Genomic DNA, 26,263 nt, shown 5'->3' with positions numbered 1-26,263 from the left:
CACAGAGCGATAGTAGATCTACTACTTACGAGTACTAACTTAGTAGATCTACTACTTCTTACACCAATTATGTACACAGTCTGCAGCCAGTGACAGTGACCTGTTCGTTTTTGTCTGGTTCGTGGACTGCATTGCAAATCTCCATGCACATGTTTGGTGTTCGCAAGCGCTGGGTCGACTATTGAAGTCCCTGCTTGGTGGTCGGTCCTGTCGTCTGCATCATGTGCCTTGTGCGATCGTGTCTGCAGATCAAGTCTGGACAGATTTGTTGTAGTTGTCAAGAAGACCTTGGCTTCATTGCCAGACCCAGAGACCATCATCTGCATCAATCATCATGCTTTCATTAGTCTTACCTACTCGATTGTGAGCGCCTCGTCATATGGCTCGAAGCTGTGCTGTCCTATCCCAGCCGAGCTGAACGTGTCCCGCAAACCTTACCACCACTTTTCCCCGCTCTGGAGCGATTACAGCTTCACCCTTCCATCGGTCTTTGGCCTACACCGTGCGTTGCTCGATCGCAGTCTCTCTAGCTCTGGACACGCCGTGAATTTCTGCCTCGGAAAGTGCTGGTCGCTGGTTTGCTAGAGCCGCTGGCGGATGGCCAGTGTCGTTCCGGGACTGGCCTCCCGGTCCTCTGAGTCGGGTACGAGGCGTGATCTACTCAAGTGCAGTTATCTGACCAAAGCACCACCGGGCAGCGATGGATTCACCTTCCGGCAGTGGCGACGGCGATGGTTCATGCTGTGCGACTCGGCCATCGTTTACCCGATGGCACCACGCTCTGTACGACTCGAGTACTACGAGAACGAAGAAGCGGCCAACGGTATGATTGATCCGAAAGGTAAGGCCTGATTTATTTGGGTAGATAGGCATACTACAATGGAAAGGTCGGGTAGGGAAATGTTGAAAGGAGCCCGAAACCGGGGACCCTTTGCTAGCGAAATTCGTGGTTCTACAGCTGCGGAGCCAACACTTTTCTATGAAAGTCACTGGGCATTTTACTTCTGGCAATGATGAAAGGACACGCAGGTCTCTCCGAGTCAGTGTACGAAGGCTACACTGCACTTACCGTAGTGACGCGCATATAACTTATAAGCACATGTGCCTATACCCGGGCATAAGCACACCCTCACAAATAAGCGCATGGGCTTATAAGTGAACCTAAATGCAATCCATCCCGCGACACACAGACACCACAAAAACACCATGTTCACATAGTTCAATGTGCATTGCGGTATTGCACTATGTGCATAATTATGCAAGGCACTGGTACACTAGCAACTGAAGTGCATGCGCCTATGTGTGAGACAAAAGGACCCGCAAAAAAATAGCAAAAACGCAAAAACTCACTCGTAAGCGCATGTGCCTTTATGTGCGTCACTACGGTAGTGCTTCACACTGTAAATGCTTAGGACATGCGAGTTGATGAGGGCGTCAAGACCGGCAGCGAGCTGGACTAGTGACTAGTGTTACATTGATCCCGGCCTTTGCACTCATTACAGTCATCCTCTCCATTGTTTTGTAGGTACATGTACATGTACTTCTCATTCTAAAGAAAACCTCCACACTATGAATAATGAAAATGACAGCACATGCCATTAAAATTTTACTTACATGCACCAGTGGGGGAGGTGTGAGAGAGATGCTTTCTACCTCCTCGTGCCAGAGAAAGGTTGTAATGTGCCATACATTGCGCGTTTAGTCGCAGTGACGCACTTTATAGCGTTAGCATTTAGGCCATCTCGCCCCATTTTGGTTGCACACTCTTTCTGGTTCGCATCAAAACTCTCTGACCTTGTGCAAGCAAAGCGTGCTGTGCTTCTCGCTGTTAGAGGACTCTGACAGTTTGATGCTTTGAGCCATTTAAACCATGTATCATTTGTCAGTCACTAGCCTTTAGTTGTGATCAGTCCCACCAGTTACTCTGAGCTCTGCTGTTGGGACATAGCAATAGTGGAACAGATACTAACTGTGCGGAGATTGAGTAGAACGTGTAGTGTACTTCTCAGGAGATTTACTACAATGTTTGGGCGCAGCCCACTGAGCTAAGTTGTGCTGAAAGACAAATCAGACAACTTGTTTCAGGCCCACCGGAACCGGTCCGGTTGGTCGGGTTATTACCGGACCAACTCTTTCGGCCACCAACACGTGTTTCCCACTGTGGAGGGTATGTGTACTACCCGCCATATCACTACTGTGGAGGGTATGTGTACCCGCCATATCACACACAAAGTATGATACTACCAGACCAATCAAGAACTGCTTCCGGTGGTCCTGTGTTTTAGTAAGACCAGGACTAACTACGTGTTGACTTGCCCTCATCTCGGATCACGCGTTGTACCCATTCTGCCCTCTGGTTTGTCCCTGAGTCACTTGGTCGCTCCTCCGGGTTTACAGCACGAGTGTAAGGATGGCACGCTTGACAGAATGTTGAATAAGCAGATTGTTCCGTCTTGTTTGGAAGAAGTTTGAGGCATGTATACATTTTTTCCATGAGTGAGTCACATTCGCGCATGCACCAATGTAACAGAGCAAGCAGCAGGACGATCCGAAAATGTTAGGCACACTTTTAAAAGCTGTTCGGATCGTCCTGCTGACTATTTCTGCTGCGCCGGTGCATGCGTGAGTGTCACAGTGACATTGAAAGTTTGGTCTTGTGTTGTTGTTTCCTGTTTGCGTGTGTCTAATGGTCCATGCCGCTGTGTCTAATGGTCCATGCCGCCGCTGTCCGCTGTAACAGGTATTATAGACCTTAGTGAGTGCACAGCGGTCAGAAAGTCGGATCGCACGGTCAAGGGGCACAAGTTTGTCTTCAGCGTAATCACCGACCACCGGGAGTATTACCTGAGTGCCGACTCAGCAGCCGATCGTAATGCCTGGGTGGAAATGCTGCATGCCGTCACGGCAGATGATTTCAAGGTGAGAGAGAGAGAGAGAGGCAGAGAGAGAGAGAGAGAGAGAGAGAGAGAGAGAGAGAGAGAGAGAGAGAGAGAGAGAGAGAGAGAGAGAGAGAGAGAGAGAGAGAGAGAGAGAGAGAGAGAGAGAGAGAGAGAGAGAGAGAGAGGGAGGGAGGGAGGGAGGGAGGGAGGGAGGGAGGGAGGGAGGGAGGGAGGGAGGGAGGGAGGGAGGGAGGGAGGGAGGGAGGGGAGGGAGGGAGGGAGGGAGGGAGGGAGGGAGGGAGGGAGGGGAGGGAGGGAGGAGGAGGGAGGGAGGGAGGGAGGGAGGGAGGGAGGGAGGGAGGGAGGGAGGGAGGGAGGGAGGGAGGGAGGAGGGAGGGAGGGGAGGGAGGGAGAGAGGGAGAGAGGGAGAGAGGGAGACAGAGAGACAGACAGACAGACAGACAGAGAGGCAGAGAGAGAGAGAGAGAGAGAGAGAGAGAGAGAGAGAGAGAGAGAGAGAGAGAGAGAGAGAGAGAGAGAGAGAGAGAGAAAGAGAGAGAGACAGAGAGAGACATAGACAGAGACAGAGACAGAGACAGACAGGGACAGAGACAGGGACAGGGACAGAGGCAGAGACAGAGACAGAGACAGAGACAGAGACAGAGACAGAGAGAGAGAGAGAGAGAGAGAGAGCGAAAGGGAGAGAGAGAGGTGAGAGTAACAAAGTGCTGGGAAGACTAGCACTGATCTTGCACTGTGCTGCACTGCATCTGTATTGATAGGCACGGGAGTATCGAGATTACTTACGTCAGTCCAAAATTTACAACAGCGATCCTGGACCAGCAATGATGTCCTCTACAGCAACACATGCAGGCTTGTCATCTTCAGGTAGCTCACCGCCACAGAAAGATACCCACACCGAGAGAACTGAGCGGTACGTATTTTCCTTGGGGACTCACACTACTCCCCCGCTGGCCTGAGAATCATCTTGAAGCTTATCTGGTAGCAAAGATAACGTTAGACATGCTGAGCCATTTGCCAGGCGTATCATACTGCCACTGCACTGCTTGAACTTAACATGGATATGCTGTGGGGAATTCCCCTCGAATGAACACCTCCATTCTTGTCACAGTCAAAACTGTTGTTTTCGGTAGGCTCTCTTCTGAGTGGCCTTGGAGCATCTCCGTCGCATTCAGACTATGACGTATGCGTACAAGTACAGCGCAGTGATCGCATTGTGACGTACACATAATTATACCGTACATGCACGTGCATTTGTGTACTCGGCAAGTGTGCCGGGACTTTCTGTGTGTGTGTGTGTGTGTGTGTGTGTGTGTGTGTGTGTGTGTGTGTGTGTGTATGTGTGTGTGTGTGTGTACTCGGCAAGTGTGCCGGTACTTTCTGTGTGTGTGTACTCGACAAGTGTGCCGGTACTTTCTGACAACTAACATGAGAAGTTTGCTCTGTGCACCACCATGCACCAGCAGGCCAAGACCTCACAGTGTGGGGGACATGCACCACGTCCAGCAATCCACCGGCCGACAGCCAAACCTGGACACACTGCCTATGCCACCGAAAGGCAATTCTCAGTCCACCGGTGCCGCCGTCGTCACCCCCGCTGCGGCTGGCAAAGTATGTTCTTCACTCGCTTCTCAGTGGGATCTCTAGTTATCACAAGACCAGTGCAAGGACTGCTGTAGTTTCACAAATTTTCGGTGTACTTTTATTTTCGGTACTTTCGGTGCGTCTGTTTCACACCTAAAATTTCAATACACCGAACAAACACTAACACACACAATCCAATAGGGAACTGCTTCTCTGTACCTAAAATTTCCGTTTACCTAACCTGGCCGTTTGCCCTCATACCGAAAATATTGAGCACCGAAAATTTCTGAAATTAGAGTATTTGATCAGACCCACCCCACCCCTATGGGATGTGCCTTCACCACCCATCCCGATCCACACCACCCATCCCGATCCATAAAGTAGAAACGACTGGTGTTAGTAGTGTATCCAGCTAGGACGGCCTCAGTGGCAGGCGAACCCGACAATTCCTCTGCCCTTCAACGGTCCCAGCATGAGTTCATGCTGCTCCTGTGTGCCCATGTGCTAGGCGATATGACTAGATTTTTTACCATTGCATCACTGTGCAGCTGTGGTCATACCTACACACCTGTTCCCCGGTTGAGGGTTCAATGAAAAGGCCCAGTGAGTGCGTAACTGGTACTTCGAAGCACGTATTCTGGAACTGAGCCACTGAGGAGCTGAGCAAGAAATCTAGAATCGCTGTCTAGTCCAGAGTAGCCACTAGCCACCATATCCCAAGTACTGCACTGTATCCACTGGAGAATATCAAAAGGAAACATGGAGATGTGCTGCTAATGGGGAACATGGCCATAGGCATAGGGTTGCTCTACAGGCATTCCGACGGTCATGCCAGTGGATATGCTAGTGACTCTTTCTTGCCATGTCTTTATGTGATGTGATCTGTACCCAGAACGAGGTGTATACAGTCGTCAATCCCAAGCCTCCAAAAAAGTGAGTACGAGTGCGGAATGCGGATGCATACGAAAGTGTATGTGCATGCACACACACACGCCCCCCCCCCCCCCCCCACACACACATATGCATACGCAAACCCACAGACACACAGTGCACTAATAAGGTAATAGGAATGGCCTTTAGACTGCTTAAAGCATGACCCTATACTGGTGAAACACACTGTACCACGCACTTGGACACTTGGACACTTGGACACTTGGACACTTGGACGACACTGGCAAGAGTCGTTGAATTACGCAAGGCGTGGCCCTCCTGGTTGGCAGATATAGTGCTATTGCCCCTACATCGCCCTGAAGGTGTTACCAGTTGCATCCAAACTGTACAACTCTGCACGTCAGTTGATACTCAGATGGCATAGCTCTGTTCCCCCCCCCCCCCTCCCCACAGAATGAGGCCGAGTAAAGTTCTAAAAGCCAACCCATCAAAGCTACTCGGCAAGTAGAGGTTTCAAGCCAAGACGACAGGCAGGGCAGGATCACCAGTGACTGTGCCGATCCCAGACAGGTGTACATGGCGTCAATTAATTGCTCTCCCTCTTCCGTTTCCTGTACAGCAGGCTTCTTCATCAAAGGCAATCCGCACCGGGGATATTGATTGAAAATGAGCCACCCCCAGTACCCAAGAAAAGCTCAGGTAAGGAACATGTTCCATGAAATGCCGCTGCATCATATCAATGCTGCCTGCAGTGCCTTGGTGTAAGTCACTTGATACTGCCTACACAGCTGGCAGACTGCAGTCACATTACGTGAAATCCGAGCCAAAGTACAACGCTGGTGCCCTGCACCAGCCAGTCCGATTACTTCACTGTTCATACATGTGTACAGCCAGCAGTGTTCACACCACTTCCCTGAGTGTGTCAAGGGCCGTGCCAATCCAGGGCGCCGTGCAAATGTGCACATTGGGTTGAATTTCACCAAGCACAACTTACTTGTAGAAAGTAGTTGGGTGGACACACCCATTCCCTGTGTGGGTACAAACATGTCATAGTCAGCTGGTGAAAGAGCACAGCAGTTTTCAGTAGTTCCACACTAAATCCAACATGTGATGCACGCTGTGGCTGTCCCGGTATACCGTGACTTGATGCTGTCGTCATCAGAATTTCATGTTTATCGTTGCGCTTGGCACGAGTGGCTGTATACATTCTCGAGCCCACGTCAAAAGGCTAACTGTAGGTTCTTTTCAGGGTAGTGCATTTTCACAACAGAATTTTGGAAAGGGACTGTGCCAATGTGAGAATTTAAAACTTTGAAAAAACTTGACTCCAATGCAGTTCCTTTGATTTCATCAATTTTGAGAGTTAAATGCCGCCCACCAACAATGTTGAGCTAACTGAACTGATACATTTCTACCATGATCATCTTGTGGCCTCCGTGCTCTGCCAACTTGCAGATATCTATGAGGATGAAGAGCCACCATTAGGTCGTGCACCAAAACTAGGTGAGTAGAGACACTCCGAAACTATTCAGTATAGTTTCCTATGCAAGTGAGCGAAATAGTGGCAGTGGTGCTTCCATGATACCTTCTGGAGCTGCTCAAGAGTCCATGCACAGTCGTTCACACCTCATCAGTTGAGCTTGAGTTGGCTGATGAATTTTGTGCAGGCAGGAGCACTACAATTTAATTATAGGATATCAAGCAGCCCAAACATCATTGTGACCGTCGGGACACAGACGTGACAGAGGCACTCCGTTCCAACACAACAGTCAGTGTCGCCCATGGAGGTGCAGAACACGTGGCATGGATCATTGCGTTGGTCGTTTTCAATGCTGTGCCCCCAAACCAGCTAGTTGCAACCTCAGCCTTCTCTGCTCTGGGAACAGCAGCGGCTTGTGCATAGAGCCGGAGTGGTGCTTTCTTGCAGGTTTGCCGAGTGAAAGCTTGGATGCGGCACCTCTCATCTGCTCTTGATGGCAGTTGTGAGTCGGTCAGGCGTCAAGTCGTGTCAGCAGGAATGAGAAGGCAAACTCCCAATAGGGAGCAACACGCGATTCTTTCTGAGTTCGGGAAAATTCTTATTATTCTCGTACGCACTATCAAAAGCTCTCAGCACCCAATAGTCTTGTCCCTACCAACACCTTGCAATGTAACTCCACTATCTTGCAGTTGTTCCTCTTTACAAGTAGTGATCACCTCAAGTTAGCTGACCCAAAGTCGCTTTTTGTCCCATCAGTTTTGTTTTCTGGTGCTGTGTTCTTACATGCCAACAGGCACAGTTGGATCAAACGAGAAGACATTAACGATAGGTAAGTGGCTCAGCAGGCCTCTTGCATGCAGGTTCACTATAAGATTGCCATGGAGTGCTCCACTGCCTGAACAGTACCCTATGCCTTGAGACAGCAAGGGGAGAGAAGAAACCATTGTCATTCCGAGTTTTTAACTTAAAGGGGAAGTTAAGGCAAAAATTAAAATTTCACCAGTTGTAGTCTTCGGGGTGCTGAGTCGAATGGTCTTGGTCCGAGGAAGCTGAGACGCTCCCTTCCTACTTGAATCCCAATCGAACTCGCGCACTTCCACCGAAACTGGGTGACTGCGCCCTACTAGATGGGGATTTGTATGCAAAATGTCACTAAAAGCGCCATTTCGTTCTTATAAAAGCACGGATGACCGCGATTGGCCCATATGTTGTAGTCTTTGGAACGCTGAGTCGACTGGTTTTGGTCCGAAAAGGCTGCGATGCAGCGTTCCTCCTTTATTCCCAATCGAACATGGTTGAAGAAGCGGTCACGTGGTCCTGGGTGCCCAAATCACCTGGTCACCACGCCAGCAGGTGACAACTTTCACACCAAGGTTCAACTCGGGTTCAACTCGAGTGACAGGACTGCACCCAAAAAAGGTCAAACAGGCTAGTAAGTTGTACCCTGCAGGCACGGTGACCAGGTGACTGGCGTACGCAGGAGCACGTGACCGCTTGTTCAACCATGTTCGATTGGGAATAAAGGAGGAACGCTGCATCGCAGCCTTTTCGGACCAAAACCAGTCGACTCAGCGTCCAAAAGACTACAACATATGGGCCAATCGCGGTCATCCGTGCTTTTATAAGAACGAAATGGCGCTTTTAGTGACATTTTGCATACAAATCCCCATCTAGTAGGGCGCAGTCACCCAGTTTCGGTGGAAGTGCGCGAGTTCGATTGGGATTCAAGTAGGAAGGGAGCGTCTCAGCTTCCTCGGACCACGACCATTCGACTCAGCACCCCGAAGACTACAACTGGTGAAATTTTAATTTTTGCCTTAACTTCCCCTTTAAAGCGCATCTGTCACACATGATCATCAGGCGATGTTGCCTGATGAACGCGAAACTCAGAGCTGCAGCGGACAGTCCTGTTCTTGCTGTGTGCTCGCCATAGTGTGCAACAGAGAGTCCACATGCTGGATTTCACTTTGGCAGTACTCTCTGATGTACATGCTGGCGAACTCATGGCTGCACTGCATGCCGGGCAGGGCAAGGTGCCGTGCATTTGTGACATTCCGAATAATTTTGTCTGTGGGTTGGTTAGATGTGGTGCCCTGAGCAGATGCCATAGTAACTGTTGATGTTCCTGCTGGTTTACCACTCTGCTGTTTCGTTCAGAACAAAATGGATTTGAAATCGAAGCACTACAGCCTCGGCACTTTGGAGATGGTAAGAGGTCTCCTCTCACTGAGCAAGTCACATGCATGGAATAGAGTAGCTCTTAATTTGCATTGTTTCCGTGTTTGAGTGATATCATAGTGGGAAGGTACAAGGAACCGGCGATGTACAGTCAGACCTCAGACGTCGAGGAAACCGGATAATCGAACACACAGTCATACTGTGTGTATGCATGACATATGCTGTAAATCAGTAACCAACGATTTTCTTCCAGATGGCGAGGATAAAAGAGGACGGGATAAGTGAGGTCTGACTGTACCACCGAGCCCTGATTGCAACCCTGTAGCTTTCGGCTATACATGTACTTATACTTGTATTTCAGCAGCACAATCATTATGATCACGATGCATTTCAACCTTGAACAATGACCAAAACGTTGAACTACTGTTTCCCATTGACGTGAAATTGCTGTGTAGCATTTTAAAAAGTCAGAGTTGACCAGTGTTGTCATCACTGAACCCATGTGTTACAATGACTCTGGGCTGTGTGAAGGGACATTCAGAATCTTCAACAAAAAGATCACTGTTGATTTCGTGTTGCCATTGAATATCGCTGCTGCTCTCCGACTTCTGCACCATCGCAGGCTGTGGGTTTGAAGATTCTGGCGAGGCAATGTCACCGGCAGCCGCAGCAGCAAATCCGTATCAGAACCTGCCACAGAGTTCGAGCATGGATGACCTGCTCCTGATGGAGTCATCCTCGGCTGGCAAGCGTTCCAGCGGTACATACGACCATGTGGTGCACCAGCCATCGGTCAGACACCGGGGACCCACCAGGCAGAAAGCACAGGATGCTGCAGACCACGACAGTGACGAGTACTGTGAAATTCCCGATGACCCGCTGGACCTGGATGGCTACAAGCAGGTGCGGCACGCCAGCGCTGTGCCTCTGGGTACTAGTAACCGACGGGCGTACGAAGAAGTGCCGGCGTTCCTGGGCCAAAAGCCGCCTGCATCACCAAATCAAGTAGGTTGAACAGCATGATATTCCCTTCTGAATAATTATGTTCACAACATGATCTTGAACTGGATAACTACACGAAGTGCTAGCGGGCATCTCCGGCCTTGAGCGCATGAACAAAGACCTGTGCCCGAAAAGACGAGACTGTGGTTGCCATGAGGAGGTTGGGATCTTGACTTGTCGAGATAATTATGTTCATCAACAAACGTGGCCTTCCTTTTGGGGAAAAGGTTCTCATCTGAAACACGTGCTCGTCGAACACCAGAAGACTTGCACTACTCGTCCATGTATCGAACTTACAGCACTTGTAGGGCAGGATTTGTAATGAGTTTTCAGACCCTGGCTCGTTTTGTGCTTGTTGCTCTGCTTCTGTACAGATCAAACCCCATCTGAAACGTGTTAGCTCACTGGATATGAAGAAGAAGTTGGGAGTCAATGTAGCAGCATCAATAGGTATGACGTTTATGCAGGATACGCACCAACGAGATTGACGTTGAAAGTGCTAGAACCCTGAATCTCCCAACCTTGGTACGGCTGTACCGGGTTGAATCTGATGGCTCATGAGCAAAGCCGAAACGTGTTCCCTGAACTTCCCAGTGTTGTGCAGTTCAGGCTGTCCGGTCGCAGGCATGTATGCCTTTTCCACAACGTCTTGACGGACAGTATAGATATAGGAGTTTCTGGAATTAATGTCGATACACGGTACTAAGTTCTACTACCAGTTAAACCACAGTAGACATGCCGGTATGTAATACTAATATTAGCGGGATCAGCGTCAGCATCGCTTGAATGTTCAGAAACACGCAAACTACAGTCTATTCACAAAAAGATGGGCCCTGGCTCTGGCGAGCTCCCGTATTAGGCGATTTTTCAAGATTTTATCGTACACAGTGCAGTGCTGTGAAATTTGAAATTTGAAAAAAAGGGTACCTGAACTGGGGTTCGAACCGTACAATGCACTGTTGCAGGCAGGGTCAAACGGGCTGGATTTTCCCAATTCAGTGCTCTTGGGGCAAAACCTGGCCGAAATCTTATTCTTGCTATGGCTTGCTTTTTGGAGAAATAGACTTCAGAAACATAATTGTAAGAGGATTCCATAGGGGATTGCAGAAAAAATTCTAAAAAAATCAACGCTTGACCCATTTATGGCCAAAAGCTAGAAGTCCATCTTTTTCTGAATGGACTGTAGCCTTCGCATCCGCAGGCCACCACTATGCCTGTCCGTACACCTTAGCGGCGAATGCAGACCTCATGAGTGAATCAGGGGAGAGGAGGTGAGTCTCTCAACCGACCAGGCGTGTAGCGGCCCATAACCCAATAAACTGCATCATTGTTATCCTCACGCCGAGCTAGCTGTGAGTACCCAGTTGACTGTGGGTGTCAGCGCAGTTCACCACACATACAAGTCACATTCCCTGCTACTAGCGCGGGTCTCGAACTCGGGACCTCATGATTTGCAGGCAGGCATGCAAACCAATCGGCCATATGCGTTATGTATACAAACTACTAGTATGTTCTCTCCTAATGTTGCCTGAACGTTTGTGTCCGCATGTACGTATGTTTGTGTGCATATGCGCATGTGTGTATGTGTGTGTATGCATGTACATGTGCATGCACCATGTGTACGGGTGCATGTGATTGTGTGAATGTGCGGGTATGCGTGCATGTGTTTGTGTTGACTAGACATCCCGTCGCCCACGGCGCGATCTAATGCACCAATAGGCAACAGCCGAGATGCATACGATCACCTCGCACCGTCACCGGTCCCATCGCCCAAGCTACGACATCATGCTCCTCCGCAACAGTCGCCACACAAGCCGTCAAAGCCGCCCAAGCCACAGAGTGAGTGCCACGCCAACATTCACAACAACATTGACAAGGAGGTGACCTAAGATGGCATCATAAAAGTGTAAAGTCATGCCAAAGTGAATTGAGTTCATACCAACCAAAGTGGTGCTGGCCTTGAGTTGATGTTGATTGTGAATGCAGACATAACCTTGCAGTACTCTCTAAGCCACCATGTGCCCGGACAACGGCACTAGATCACAGTCTACACTTGTGCCCGGCATATTGAACAGCAATTTTTGCGTGCGTGTGTGTGTGTTGATCTGCAAACCCAGCGAGACTTGCCCTCGGGAGCACAATAGCGGGACTCCCAGCGGCCATAGCAATTCAATAGACGCCTTTCTTTGTTATCTATTACAGAGAGCTTGAGCCCGCCAAGACAAGATCAGGATGAGTATGACCACCTGACACCGCCCGGGTCACCTATGGGTCCACGTAGAGCATGTAAGTTCTTGGTCTGGAGTGCACGACACACACACAGGTGACGGAATGGTTAAATGTGTGGTTCGGGCCACGGATATGCACCAGACATTGCAGGGGCATCGGACACGGTACGGTCACTACGGCAAGTTGACCGTACCACTTTTTGCCCCAGATACCCCCGTGAATCAATAAAATACACTGATCTGGGATCTAAATTTCTGAAATTTTCGGCTCAGCCACCACTCTCCCACGAGTAAATTGTACTTCAGATGGCTGACCGTACCACACTAAAATACCTTCCGACGCCCCTTGTTTTCACACCTACATGGTGTTACACACAGCTTGCCATACTTGCCACTGCGGCAGTACTGTGCTACTCAATGATATCCGATCGAGAGAGTCAATACCATGCCGTGTGCTGTGCAGCCCTACACCTGCGAGCACTTGGATGTTTACTGGTGCAGCGCGCAAACTTGAGTCACAAGATCAGATTTCATTGAGCAGAACTCTACGAGGTGAATAGCAATTTCTGGACATGAAAATAAAATAGAGCCCCACAGGCTGTGTGTTTCACATTTTTCATATCTTTTTGTATCTATTGTATGGCCTAATCCTTCATCTTTCCAAATATGTGACAATTGCTCATGCTGTGATCCCAGAGACTTTATAGCAGGACGTTTTCGACAGGCCAATTTTTTGGCCTAAATTTCAGTGTATGGATTTCTGGTAGGGGTGAAACGATTAGTTCGAATATTCGAGTATTCGTTCGAAAATTTCAAACGAGCGAGTATTCGAAATTTTGCACTCGATCGTTTTTTTTTTTTTTTTTTTTTTTTAGTATTGGCATTGTATTTTTCAAAAACTTTTGTTGTACCGCCGGTCCACTGGTATGCATGCGTTATGCATGGGTTTGAGTCAGTATTTTAAGACTTGGACGATGCGATCACCACGGCAAGTAACGTTCTGAGATATAAAAGTACTGATGAAAATCGTTACTTTACACTCTGTACAAGACATTGGCGACTTTTGTTCTATGTTCGCAGATAATTTCTTCCGAATTGGTCGAGAACTCGCAAATCTAGTGCTTTTGAATTTTGATAAAATACTCGAAATAATCGGATACTCGATCGAATATTATGAACGAGTGATCGATTGGTCAAAATAGATACTCGTTTCACCCCTAATTTCTGGACATGAAAGTAAAATAGCGTCAAAAGGCATCCTATACTGCACCATTTTTGTTATTTTTTCTATTGGTGGACTGCAGTTGGCCTCTTCACACTTCCAGCCAACAGGTCAAAGACTATACAGCGTCTGAAGTGGAGTGCACATGGGGAAGCCAACGATTCGTCCATTACTTTTTATTTTACTCAAAATTCTCATGCGACATAGTACCACAAAACTCGTCGAAATGCCTCACAAGCAAAGGCTATCAACAAGGCATCGACACGAGGAGAAACTACAACAACCCAGCTGTCAACTACGGCAAGAAAAAACTTCATCAACCTGACTGACTTGACTCTACACGCGACGAAAAATTATTTTACTCGAAATGTCCAGAAATGTACAATGTCCAGAAATAGCAATTCACCTCGTATAAAAGAAATTCTTCAATTCCCAACTGGTATGCTATGATAATTATGATACAGGACAACGAGCTGCTTGTCTGACCTTTTATACTTGCTGATACATTGTTGCAGCTGCGGCACCCGATCTACCAGTATCGTACGCATTCTCTGGGCTAGGAGGAGGTACAGTATGTGTGTGTGTGTGTGTGTGTGTGTGTGTGTGTGTGTGTGTGTGTGTGTGTGTGTGTGTGTGTGTGTGTGTGTGTGTGTGTGTGTGTGTGTGTGTGTGTGCGGGTGTGTGTGTGCATGTGCGTGTGTGTGTGTGTGTGTGTGTGTGTGTGTGTGTGTGTGTGTGTGTGTGTGAAGTACATGCATGCACCGTATGATTAAAATGTTACTGACTACAATGTAGAATACATAGTATATGAACAGTGTGCTGTTTAGTTCTGCTAAGTGATAGAATAGGGATTTCAGCACAAGTACAAGTCCAGTAGGGTCAGTGTGCAAGAATGTATGTGATCATCTTGAACCCAGCCGCATACATGTAGCTGTTAGCTGCCGATTGATTTCCGGTACCCTGATGCTGTCTTCCTGTGTACTGTTCTGAGGATGAGCACGTTCAGCGGGGTTTACGTTTTGTCTTCACACTGGACAAATGCTTCTGGTCCAACACCCCCATGGATCTGTGCAGACTCTTAGCATACCCCCCCACCCCACATATGAACATACATGTATGAATCTACAGTTAAACCTGTATCTAAAGACCACTGTGACTAGCGACCAGCCTGGTACTTCGAAGTACTACAGGCCACTTCGCCAGGCACGGACGGGCTCACATTCGTATATAGTTGTGCGGTGCAAACCTTTCACTAAGGACCACCTGCCACTAAAGACCGCTTTCTCTGGCCCCAAGGGAGGGGTGGTCGTTAGTCACAGGTTTTACTGTAGTTGTATGTGCTGCACACGTTGCAGATCCATCACATGGACCACTGCTTACCCCGCACACTGCCGCGCATAGACGGGTATCCTCACCCAGCATTCTCGATGAAGGTAAGGGAGAAGTCCATATCCGATCATCTGTGTCTTGATGAACATTGAGTAGAAGCAATACCAACTTTATACGTATTTTATCATGCCATATATACATGTACCCTGGTGCCGAACACAATGCTGGTAATAACAGTTACATGTACCGCATCAACTACACTACTGGTCCATGATCTAGTTGTATTTCACTGCTGCAAGTCTGTGACTACAACACACTGACAACAACAGCACACCTATTCAGTGCAGGTGTTTGCTGTCACGTGCCAAGTTTGATACATCCTGCTGTGACGTTTGCACATAATTATACAACCAGGAGCACTGAGCTGGTGATCAACTTGCTGTCAGCATGTGTAGAAAAGTTGTTTTAACGTGCTGGAAACTGAGAAACCTTTGAGATCTGGAAACTTTCGCGATTTTCGTGATGGGTGTGACATTGCATAAATCAGGCGATGCAAATACATGTAGTGGAACTGTAGGGAGTGTAGTAAAAAGTAAAAAACCCCAAAAAAACATGAAATTTACTCTACTCGCAAACATTTCCAGGTGCAAGTTGGTCTGTATTCGCAAATCGCAAACTAAAGCGGAGCAAACGCTTCCTGGTTTACAGCAGGGAGTAGTAAAACAACTACTCCTTGGTTTACAGTAAGCAAGATGCCCGGTATACAACCTCTATGACCTTTCAATCGCAACAGCTACTTCAGCTCGCGAGAAAAGTCACATAATGGTTTGCATGCGTTTGCTCCCCACACTGGAGCTCGCGCTTTTCCGCCGACTTGACTTGACACTTGGCTGGCTCACGAATGCCGTCCAGAGCACACGAGAAGTACCTCGAACCTTCGACTCGGCACGCCTGGCAGGCTGCAAGAAAGCACCACTCCCTGCTCAATACACAGTGTTTCGGGGAATTCACCCCCCATCAGTTGAGGTTGGGTAGGCTGAAGAAGACTGTGCCTGAAGAGCACCACTTATGTAGTGCTCTCCACATCACCAGGGATACAAATTTACAGGCATGCTCCGTTTCCAGCGGAACAAACACTCGTTAACACCAGATGGCAGAGTGAATCGGCGTCAGAACACTTTCCCGTGAAATTATTGTCGAAGTCGCTACCATTATAATTATATTTATTCCGTACTTTTCGGAATACTTGAGGAATGCATAATTATGAATATGACAATAAATGAATACTTGTATTATGTTGTGCAATTAACGTGATCTCCTTGACAGGTAACAAACGAATGCACATGGCAGGTGCCCGTTTCCAGCCGGATAGCCACTCAGCCAAGAGCTCTCCCAACGTACCGCCGCGCAAGCTAAAGCCAGGTACGTCTTCAATATCTACAGCCTTTGTGATACAATGTACAGGTTGCAGCAGCTGTTTAGCCTAGATGGCGTCGCTGTGGTAGAGATCCCAAATACATGCTGGCATACTAGTAAGCACTGAAAGTCGTCGAGGCGAGATAGCAGAGAGGTTCCGGGGTACTGGTATTTCCCGTACAAAAATCCGTACAGGCGCTACAGATTTTTCAAGGCGTGCTTCATACAATTTGTCGGCATGGAGAGTTCGTGTGGACTGGCTTTTATTCGCGTCTTTTAATTTTACGCCATGATGCAATCTTTCACGACTGCTGTCATGTACACTGTTTGCTTTGTGGGTATATAGACCAGTATCCAGATTTACACATTACTATTTTCTGATGATCGCTTATTAGTGCTTGAAACTCGGAGTAAAACCACTTTTTTCATCCTCTTATTATTGTTTGGACTGGCTTTGGACTGGCTTTCATACGGACCATGTTTCGTAAGGAGATTATGCGTCAGCGAGTGCAGAAGGAATTTTCGCGCACCATTTTGATAATGAGAAACATCGTAGCCTGGGCAATGACGGCAAACACTTAATTTTCGTACTCCGGAAACGCTCACTACTGGAAATGAAAACGACGTATGAAAATCTGTAGCGCCTCTACGGATTTTGGCACGGAAAATTGTACTCCAGAACCTCTCTAATATTGGCTGGCATGCTTTTGCTATCGTTCTGTCACGCAGGCGGCGATCCGTCAAACTTGGCACCTCCGCGAATGCCGAAGAGCAAGTCTACCCAGGCACTCGGGAAACGTATGTACTTCATGTGCATTCATCACTGTATATTCATGTGTATTCATCACGTGATGTGTACACGGCCTTACAGCATTGCTTCAGACCGGTGGAGAAAGCAGAGGAGGAAAAGACGGTGAACATTGATGCAATCACATTGTTCAAGCATGCATACACGAGCTCATACAGCAGTGCCTGTTCAGGAGTATAATGCGTATTATCATTGTGGGGTCGTTTTCTTCCAAAGATCTGGATCATCCATTAAAGGTAGAGAAATAAAGTGTAGTACATTTCGTGTGCGGAGTGGAGTGTATCTTGTGATCCGCAACACCCAAGATGAAGGAACACTTGATACTTCATTATGTCCGCAGTACGGTGTAGAGTGTACCACAGACGTGTTGGGCTTAAACATAGCCGTGTTCAACTATACCCGGGCAAACGCGATACATGTTGTATTCTTCAGCCTGCTCGTGTTTGCTAACTGAGTAGGGACTATACACAGGTCATTGTAGCCTGCTCATTTCTGTCTATGCCAAAGACAGGTGGGATACACCATAGTACAATGAGCGTGGACACAGATTGTTATTACGCTCTCCCTGACCATGTCCATGGTGCACTGTTTCTCGTTTCCGCGTACAACAGAGATGGGACTGGATGAAGTGTTACAACAGCAGCATGCGCACCCACACCACCGCGGGCACCGGCAAAGTTCTGGCGATGCAGATGGTAAGTAACGTACATGTACAGGTAGTTGGAGAGAGAGCAAGAGAGAGAGAGAGAGAGAGAGAGAGAGAGAGAGAGAGAGAGAGAGAGAGAGAAAGAGAGAGAGCATATGTGTATGTGTGAGTGTGCCAATGCAACTCACAACAAACACACTGATCAATAGTGGTACTAGGTATGCTAGTAGTGTATGTAATAAGTATCAGGATGTGCAGGTGAAATTCCAGCCATATGAGAACAGTACTGGTGATGACGGTCAAGTTGTTGTTCAGACTTTTCTCTCTTTGATGAACTCCCTCGCTAACTAATGAATATGGGAACAATCCAAATCTGCTGCTGCGCAAGTGGGGGACTCACACACGTGTGATGTGGAGCGAAGGCCGGAGATCGTATTATTACAGCCATCGGCACTGATATGCATGTACGTGTATCTCTGCTGCTTTGCGTTGCTGTTGTGTTTGTGTTCATAGACCGAGGACGCAAAGCACGCAGTCAGGAGGCAATCTATGATATGGCTGCATAGCGCGGCCCTCAGAGCACCCTCGCATCGGGAAACAGTCAAAGAGTCTACGACAGACAGCAGCAACTAAAAGTTGCTAGCTGCGCGACACTACTGGGCTGTCAAACGAGACACAGTGCAGCAGTTCTTTGATGATGGACCACTTTCCAATCAGCTTTCATCGAAATGGTAGCCAAATGAAAGAGGTGCTTGGACCTCTAAGGCGTGCCACACACACCCTGTGTACATTTTAATACCCAAGAAGAGACCATCCTTCCAACTTGAGTTCCAGCAAACATCATTGTACATAAGTATCTATCTATAGAGTCCCCGACCTCTGACTTGAGCAGAAGGAACATAGATACACATTGCTTTTGTTGCTTCTAGAGTCTAGACACAACACAAAGGCAACTTTTCAGGCCATCTTGCAACACAAGATCTTACATTGTGTAATATGGTTTCATCTCTTGTACTGTCAATTAAATAATAATTATGTCACCTGAAAGTAATTGCAGCAACAAATGAAATAAATATATGCCGGCAGAGGATCAAGTCGAGATGGCACGGGGATGGGGAGCTGGGTGTGTGTGAGGGTTAGCATATGAGAAACGAATAGCTATGACTATGAGTCATCCTACTTTGAATAAGCCACTCAGCTTAGCTCAAACCAGGCAGCAATAAATTACACGAATAAGAAAGTAGATGCTAAAAGTCTGATAAAATTTGAAGGCCTATGAGCAATGGAAGCAGCAGGATAGCAGCAGACATAGGACACACGGTTTGCCGTGTTTGGCCTATGTGGATTGAAGTTTCTCCCAGGCAATTTTCCGCACAGGAAGCCCACCATCTAACTTTAGTTAGCCTGCTGCACAGTCAGTCGCCATTGATGAAAATGACATTGTTAAAGGGCTAGAGATTCTCGAGGGTTATGACGTCTTCTTTTCGGCCGCTGCCGGCTTGCCGGAGCCATTGCGCTTTGCCATGCCTTCGATGAACAGGCCAGAGAAGACAAGCGCTACGCCAAACCATTGGTGTGATACCAAGCGATTGCCAAACAGAATCACACTGAACACGATCGTGAAGAACTTACGTGTCGTCGTCACCAGGGAACACACCAGGGAGCCAAACGTTGTGACGGTCATGAAGATGAAATTCTGACAAGCGGAGAAAACGAAAAGAAAAGAAAGAATGTTAAGGCCAACCTTTCTTTTTTCGTTGTTTAACGTCCGCGCCCGCGTACCTTTTTGCCTCCGACCGGAAAAAAAAACAAGAAAGTAGTAGTACCAATAATATGCGAAGTTGTAAATACATGATTGTGTAGTTTCACAGTGTGCCGATCATGACCTTAAAGGGGAAGTTAAGGCAAAAATTAAAATTTCACCAGTTGTAGTCTTCGGGGTGCTGAGTCGAATGGTCGTGGTCCGAGGAAGCTGAGACGCTCCCTTCCTACTTGAATCCCAATCGAACTCGCGCACTTCCACCGAAACTGGGTGACTGCGCCCTACTAGATGGGGATTTGTATGCAAAATGTCACTAAAAGCGCCATTTCGTTCTTATAAAAGCACGGATGACCGCGATTGGCCCATATGTTGTACTCTTTTGGACGCTGAGTCGACTGGTTTTGGTCCGAAAAGGCTGCGATGCAGCGTTCCTCCTTTATTCCCAATCGAACATGGTTGAACAAGCGGTCACGTGCTCCTGGGTGCCCAAATCACCTGGTCACCACGCCAGCAGGCGACAACTTTCACACCAAGGTTCAACTCGAGTTCAACTCGAGTGACAGGACTGCACCCAAAAAAGGTCAAACAGGCTAGTAAGTTGTACCCTGCAGGCACGGTGACCAGGTGACTGGTGTACGCAGGAGCACGTGACCGCTTGTTCAACCATGTTCGATTGGGAATAAAGGAGGAACGCTGCATCGCAGCCTTTTCGGACCAAAACCAATCGACTCAGCGTCCAAAAGACTACAACATATGGGCCAATCGCGGTCATCCATGCTTTTATAAGAACGAAATGGCGCTTTTAGTGACATTTTGCATACAAATCCCCATCTAGTAGGGCGCAGTCACCCAGTTTCGGTGGAAGTGCGCGAGTTCGATTGGGATTCAAGTAGGAAGGGAGCGTCTCAGCTTCCTCAGACCACGACCATTCGACTCAGCACCCCGAAGACTACAACTGGTGAAATTTTAATTTTTGCCTTAACTTCCCCTTTAAACTTATAATCTTGCCTCCCGGGCATGCCTTTGTCTTGTGTTCTTTTTCTTTTTTTGTTGGCTTTTAAATATCGTACGGTGTGTGTCCTAGTAAAAATCCAGATGTAATGAATTCATGACATGCTAACTCCATGCTATGTACCGGTTTTGTTGGAATCATCAGGCATGTGCTCCAATGTACCATCAAAGAGTGTTGTTCTATGCCTGCAAGTGCCGTTAGACCCAGAAATATTGTATATATCACATGCTTTACTGGTCAAAATGTTTGATTGGGGTTTCCAGTTTTTTGGAATGGGCTTTTTTTTTTTTCGCCTCCCGCGTACCTTTTCGCGAAAAAAAGGACGTTAAACAATGAATTAAATTAACAAAGGGTGGCCTAAAGGTGAACATAGATCTCCTGCGAGTCTTGTGCTTCGCAAGACTGAAGCTGGTGGCAACACACCGTAAAGTCTTGTATAAAAGCCACGGCTTCTATGACTTTCTTGGTGAAATTTTGCAGGCTTCTATATGAGACAGGCTTCTATACAAGACAGGTATTTCTATGTATGTCAACACTAAAACCAGGCTTATGTGTGATTTGATGGGCCCAAAATTGCGGCTTCTATTCGAGGGCGGCTTCTATTCAAGTGCGGCTTTTATACAAGACTTTACGGTACACATGGGACACCCTACATGGGGCACCATACTGTGTATGATACATCATCACGTGCAGGATTTTTTTAAACACCGTTGCCAGTACTTTGGAGGGAGAGCACGACCCAATGTACTCGTGCGCATGCCCAGAATGCCAGACATTCACATGTGTCAACACTGAGTCAATATCTTACCTGGCCCAATGAGCTCAGTACACAGAATGCCAGGACGTCCTTAATGACGGCCGGGTTACGCGAAACGAAAGCCATGAACTTGGGCACCTCTCCCAAATAGACCATGCCTGCAGGAAAGACACCACACAGTGGCTTGGCTATGATCATGTGCTCGGTGTGCGTGTGTGTGTGTGCTCGGTGTGTGTGTGTGTGTGTGTGCTCGGTGTGTGTGTGTGTGTGTGTGTGTGTGTGTGTGTGTGTGTGTGTGTGTGTGTGTGTGTGTGTGTGTGTGTGTGTGTGTGTGTGTAATACAGCTGCTCTATCATGTTTCCATACTCAAATTTGAACATGGCCAAACACCCAACTGTTGCAAAGTGGCTGGAACAGGGTACTATATGCTGCAGTGCTGGGAAAGGAGACGAGACTCCACCAGAATGACAGACTGCGGAGCCACGGGAAGAACTTGAAGTTTCCCCTTCAAGCCAATCGAATCTGGATATTTGAGCTGCCAATTTAGAGCATTATAAGTTATAACCTGAACATGTGTAGAAAGTCGAGCTACCGAGGTAGAAGTACAGAGAGAGACAGAGAGAGAGAGAGAGAGAGAGAGAGAGAGAGAGAGAGAGAGAGAGAGAGACAGAGAGAGAGATCTAAACAGCCAATAGGCAAAACAACAAAGCAATGACAGCACATACCAGAACCTAAATAGATGAGGGAGTACATATTGAGATTCAGCATGAGCGTGTGAGAACTGACGCCAAAAGCATTAGTTTTCTCTTGAAGCGCACCAGTCAGACCATCGAAAAGGAGCGAAGCAGCCTGCAAAAAAACAAGAGACATAAAATTACATTGCATGAATAAAGTACACAAATGTAGGTTCAGCTCATTTTATTGATTGCGGTTATCAAAATTTTGTCTCCTCGCCGTTTGTATAAAAACAAAACTATGACAATGTGCAAACACAGCGTAACCGTAAAAAGATGAGGCCTTTATGGCCGAGACAGCTTGCTGTCTACAGTATTGTGTACACCAGTAGTCAAATTCTAGCACACCAGTGCAGACCCATTGCAGCAAGAATGTTCACCACACAGCATGCAGTTATTATACTTAATTTATAGTACTTACAAGCAACATGTTACCCATCAACTCATTTCCTTCAACCTTGGCGGCCGACGGCTTGTCCTGCAGAAGAAGATGATGAGTAGGGCAGTAGCCATTAGTATACACAATTACAACACCATCGCAATGCACAAATGGTCTAGTCTGATTACACTCATGTAACGCATCCCCACTACAATCACTCAAGTGCGACAAGGAGAAGGAAGGCCTTTCAGTTTAGCAGCCGTGACTCTCTGAATCACAGCATTGGCAAGACATCCAAGCGCCGGCATACTTCAAGCATGTCTTTCACCACACTACGAGTAGGGGTGAACTTGGAAACCCAGTTAAACCACGCTACACAGTACATCAGAGAATAGAAAATAGCAATGCTGTGAATATCGTCATTCCAGTGTAGTTCCTGCAGCAGACTAAACAGCCAGTACCTTGGGATAGAGGAAGATGGCAGCCCCGCTGACAATGAGGGCCACGCACAGGTATCTGAAGAGAGGGTAGCGCTTTCCAGCAATGAGAATACCCAGGAGAAGAACTGCACGCACAGAAACACAAATAGACATATCGCATATTAAAAAATACTGTAAGTGGAATGTTTGCAACAAAAATCAAAAAAGCTTCCGGGGTTTGCGATGTGGCACCCCTGGCATAAATCGCAAGCATGCATGTGACACAAACATTACCCAGTCTCCAGTACCGAAGTCGGACCAATCGTGTGTGTGTGCGTAACAGTACTAACTTGGTCGGACAAGACAAGCATACGCGCACAAGAAGGTATGACCACATCTTCCACACAAAGGGACTACACCCCATCTACAACCCCACATTGACTTGCAGAATTGAAAAGCTACCTAGCCGAACACACTGCATTGCTATTCTAAACATAGACAGCTTGAACAAACTTTACCTGCAACAGGCTTGCAAGACTTGACCAGCACCTACACAAGAAGACACACACAGAAATGAACATTTCAGGAGAGTGCAATGTTACATGCCATTGTAACACAAAGTGGAGCTCATGGTTACTTTACATGGACGCCGCATATCTCCAATACAGGACAAATACACTTGCCTATCCGTACGCAGTCATCCACAATGGCACTCGACGTGGGTGATACTATAGCCAAATTTTACATCACATATCATGACAGTGCAAGAGTGTGACTCCAGGACACCCGGGAATTGTGTTGGCACCTGGGTGATTTTCAGGCTCGAGTGCAGCACAGATTCTAGCGGTCTCTATTTCGTAGTGTCACAAGTGCATACTGGGTCTTTGCACCACTGCAGATGGCAACACTATCCCTATTCCAAGTATATTGATTCAACCCTATTAAATTTTGTTGTAGGAGCATGTGTGCTTGGAAGCTTGCTCTTTTGGAGAGTGGCATCCATTCCTATCATGGCAAAACAGTGTGTAAGTGATCGGAGATGTATCGCATTGCGGGGATAAGAGACTCGCGGTCCGCAAGGCATAGCCTCTCATACCTGAGTAGGGTAAGAGACGAATCTTAGAGACATATTGCTGCACATCATGGCGGCCACGTAAGTGAACGCAGCCATGGCGAAAAGATACCAGGGTACATTCTTAGTGGGCTTCTTGTTAAGGGCTAATGCTACAAACACGGCAACAACAAAAGAAAGGCATAGAACAATGAAGATCAGCATCGATAATAGTAAAAAGCCCATCCGTACAGCCATCCGTATAGCTACCACCACTATCGACCACTACTCAGTCACATTGTCAGCAGCCCAGCGTGTACAGCTCGTCACTACTCCGTCACATTGTCAGCAGCCCAGCGTGTACAGCTCACCACTACTCCGTCACATTGTCAGCAGCCCAGCGTGTACAGCTCACCACTACTCCGTCACATTGTCAGCAGCCCAGCGTGTACAGCTCGTCACTACTCCGTCACATTGTCAGCAGCCCAGCGTGTACAGCTCGTCACTACTCCGTCACATTGTCAGCAGCCCAGCGTGTACAGCTCGTCACTGCCTAAGGCCCAGTCACTTAGAAATGCCATGCTGGCTCTGTCACAACACGGAACTGTCTTGCACTATACCGGCGCATGTGCATGTAGTACACAACCTGGTGTATGATATCTAGTATCCATGAGTATAAACACAGCTATGTGTCAGTCAGCATTAAAAAAAAATTGAACTATCCAAAATATTAATGAAATCAGTCTACCAAAAGTGAAAGTCAGGAAGAACAAAACTCTGCAGATGAAACTGTCCTACCTCAAAATACTAGCAAGAGTACATAGCCAGATTGCGCAACTTCACAATACGGGTTCAGGACAGCGTAAAGATGCGGTAAAACTGATGTCCCACGTCGTACATGACTGTATTGGTGTAGCGCAACACTATAGGCTGTAGTTGCGGCCGCGCCTCTGATAAATCAAAAAAACAACGTTACGTCGTAAACAATGAATTCCGCTCTCCCTATTGCCAAGCCGATACCGAGTTGCACACTCTGGTTCATGTACTCTTAATACTACTTGTAAGTACTTCGAGTAGTACTGCTAGTAAGACAAAGGGTAGATCACAATAGACCTGTGACATACCTCCAGCAGCAAACAACGAATTCGTCACACACTGTACAAACACCAGTGTGGCAGTGTATGTGAACTTCTCGCCGTCTTCATACTTCCCTTTCGTTCTGTGTCCACAAAACACGAGAGTAGAAGAACCAAATCAGATTCATTATCACTCAGGACAACAACATTCGGAATCTACAACAGGTAGAGACAACTAGTAGTGTACTAGTACACAGTCGTCGCCAAAAAATCCGGCCAATGCTGTGCTAGCTACCGGTAGATGTATGTGGCCGCATGCACTGCCACTTCTAGTGCTAGTACTCTACCATGGTCTGCTGCTGCAGGGTCTGCACTCTGCACATTCTGTGCTGTGCTCGACTCAGCAGGCAGAGAGCAGCGCGGACTGTTTTCACCGCTGTGCTCGTGCATGGTGCTGGTACCGAGTCTGTGGACCAGTGTGCACCCTCTACTGACGCATGCATGCTACACTACAGGCACCATGCCAATTACATCTGGTACATGTATCCACGCCATGGCATTGGCCGGATTTTTTTGGAGACGACTGTAGTTGCCATGCAGTGCAATGCATAGGACTCACAGAGACTATCTATAGAAGGTAAACCATCACGTGACAGAATATAGCAGACAAAAGGGTCAACATTATTGGTATGATCCTTTCGTTCGGTAATCATGATGATACACAGCAATTTCATCAGAAAGTATTTTCCAAAAAATTGGTCATCAGTTCTACAGGTATACAGACTTCAACGCACTTGTGAACCAGATGCATGCAAAACTAAAATTGCTTCTCTAACCAGATACCACACTTTCCTACACAGCGTACGAAACTCCGGCAAGAGTCACATGAAAACAATACAGAAACAGGGTCTTACACTCGTTCTTGGTATACACCATAGAAAAGGTAGCAGACGAAGACGCCCGTACAGCACACGCACAGCTTCAAAATATCGTTCATGGCTACACAGCAGAAACTGGGTGCTAAAATGATATAAGGAACCAAGGCAGGGAGAAAATAGAACGCGAAACTCCACTACAGGCACGACTTCTCTCACAACGACATCCAAATGAAACCAAACCATTGAAAAAGCGAAGTCCACGTCAACCTTCAACTTTTTCAAGATTTGAATGCATGTGGCGTGTGGTCACCGTGTTTTTTCCTGTGTGGTATGTGGCCCTATCGAGTATCGTGGGTGTAGTGGTGGTGTACTCGTACCGGCCGGTGGCACTGGCCTGGCGCTGCACTGGCCTGGTTGCATGATTTTCCTGAAAAATCTGACGCCATTTCCCGTTTCCATGACACAAAACAAGATTCACTGTAGATCCAGGGAATCGTAAAAACCTGGCTCA

The 26,263-nt window shown here is 47.4% G+C and overlaps 2 protein-coding genes across 4 annotated transcripts; one reads left to right on the top strand and one right to left on the bottom strand.

Moving 5' to 3' along the window:
* Window positions 1–149: 149 nt before the first annotated feature.
* LOC135809500 (uncharacterized) lies at window positions 150–18,774 on the top strand. Of its 3 annotated transcripts, none has more exons than XM_065322861.1 (19): window positions 150–841; window positions 2,741–2,919; window positions 3,662–3,813; window positions 4,364–4,511; window positions 5,377–5,417; window positions 5,998–6,074; window positions 6,831–6,878; window positions 7,649–7,684; window positions 9,013–9,063; window positions 9,656–10,038; window positions 10,410–10,485; window positions 11,716–11,874; window positions 12,238–12,321; window positions 14,001–14,051; window positions 14,841–14,918; window positions 16,141–16,236; window positions 16,960–17,028; window positions 17,650–17,733; window positions 18,198–18,774. In XM_065322861.1, exons 1-19 carry the CDS (start codon window positions 598–600, stop codon window positions 18,248–18,250), a joined length of 2,109 nt encoding a protein of 702 aa, XP_065178933.1. In that variant the 5' UTR covers window positions 150–597; the 3' UTR covers window positions 18,251–18,774. The 3 variants fall into 3 exon arrangements, with proteins under 3 accessions (XP_065178933.1, XP_065178931.1, XP_065178932.1); XM_065322859.1 differs by having other exon boundaries at window positions 151–841; window positions 5,995–6,074; XM_065322860.1 differs by having other exon boundaries at window positions 153–841; window positions 4,367–4,511; window positions 5,995–6,074.
* On the bottom strand, window positions 18,736–26,011 carry LOC135809502 (solute carrier family 35 member B1-like). The gene is made up of 9 exons (XM_065322862.1): window positions 25,789–26,011; window positions 24,923–25,017; window positions 23,844–23,971; window positions 23,266–23,296; window positions 22,790–22,893; window positions 22,371–22,427; window positions 21,941–22,064; window positions 21,267–21,373; window positions 18,736–19,380 (listed from the first exon to the last, which is right to left on the bottom strand). Exons 1-9 carry the CDS (start codon window positions 25,869–25,871, stop codon window positions 19,153–19,155), a joined length of 957 nt encoding a protein of 318 aa, XP_065178934.1. The 5' UTR covers window positions 25,872–26,011; the 3' UTR covers window positions 18,736–19,152.
* Between the last annotated feature and the right edge of the window lie 252 nt (window positions 26,012–26,263).

This window comes from Sycon ciliatum, chromosome 2 (assembly GCF_964019385.1).
Source record: "Sycon ciliatum chromosome 2, ocSycCili1.1, whole genome shotgun sequence".
NCBI lineage: Eukaryota > Metazoa > Porifera > Calcarea > Leucosolenida > Sycettidae > Sycon > Sycon ciliatum.
The sequence above is the reverse complement of the archived record's forward strand: the minus strand, read 5'-3'. Positions and strand labels throughout refer to the sequence as shown.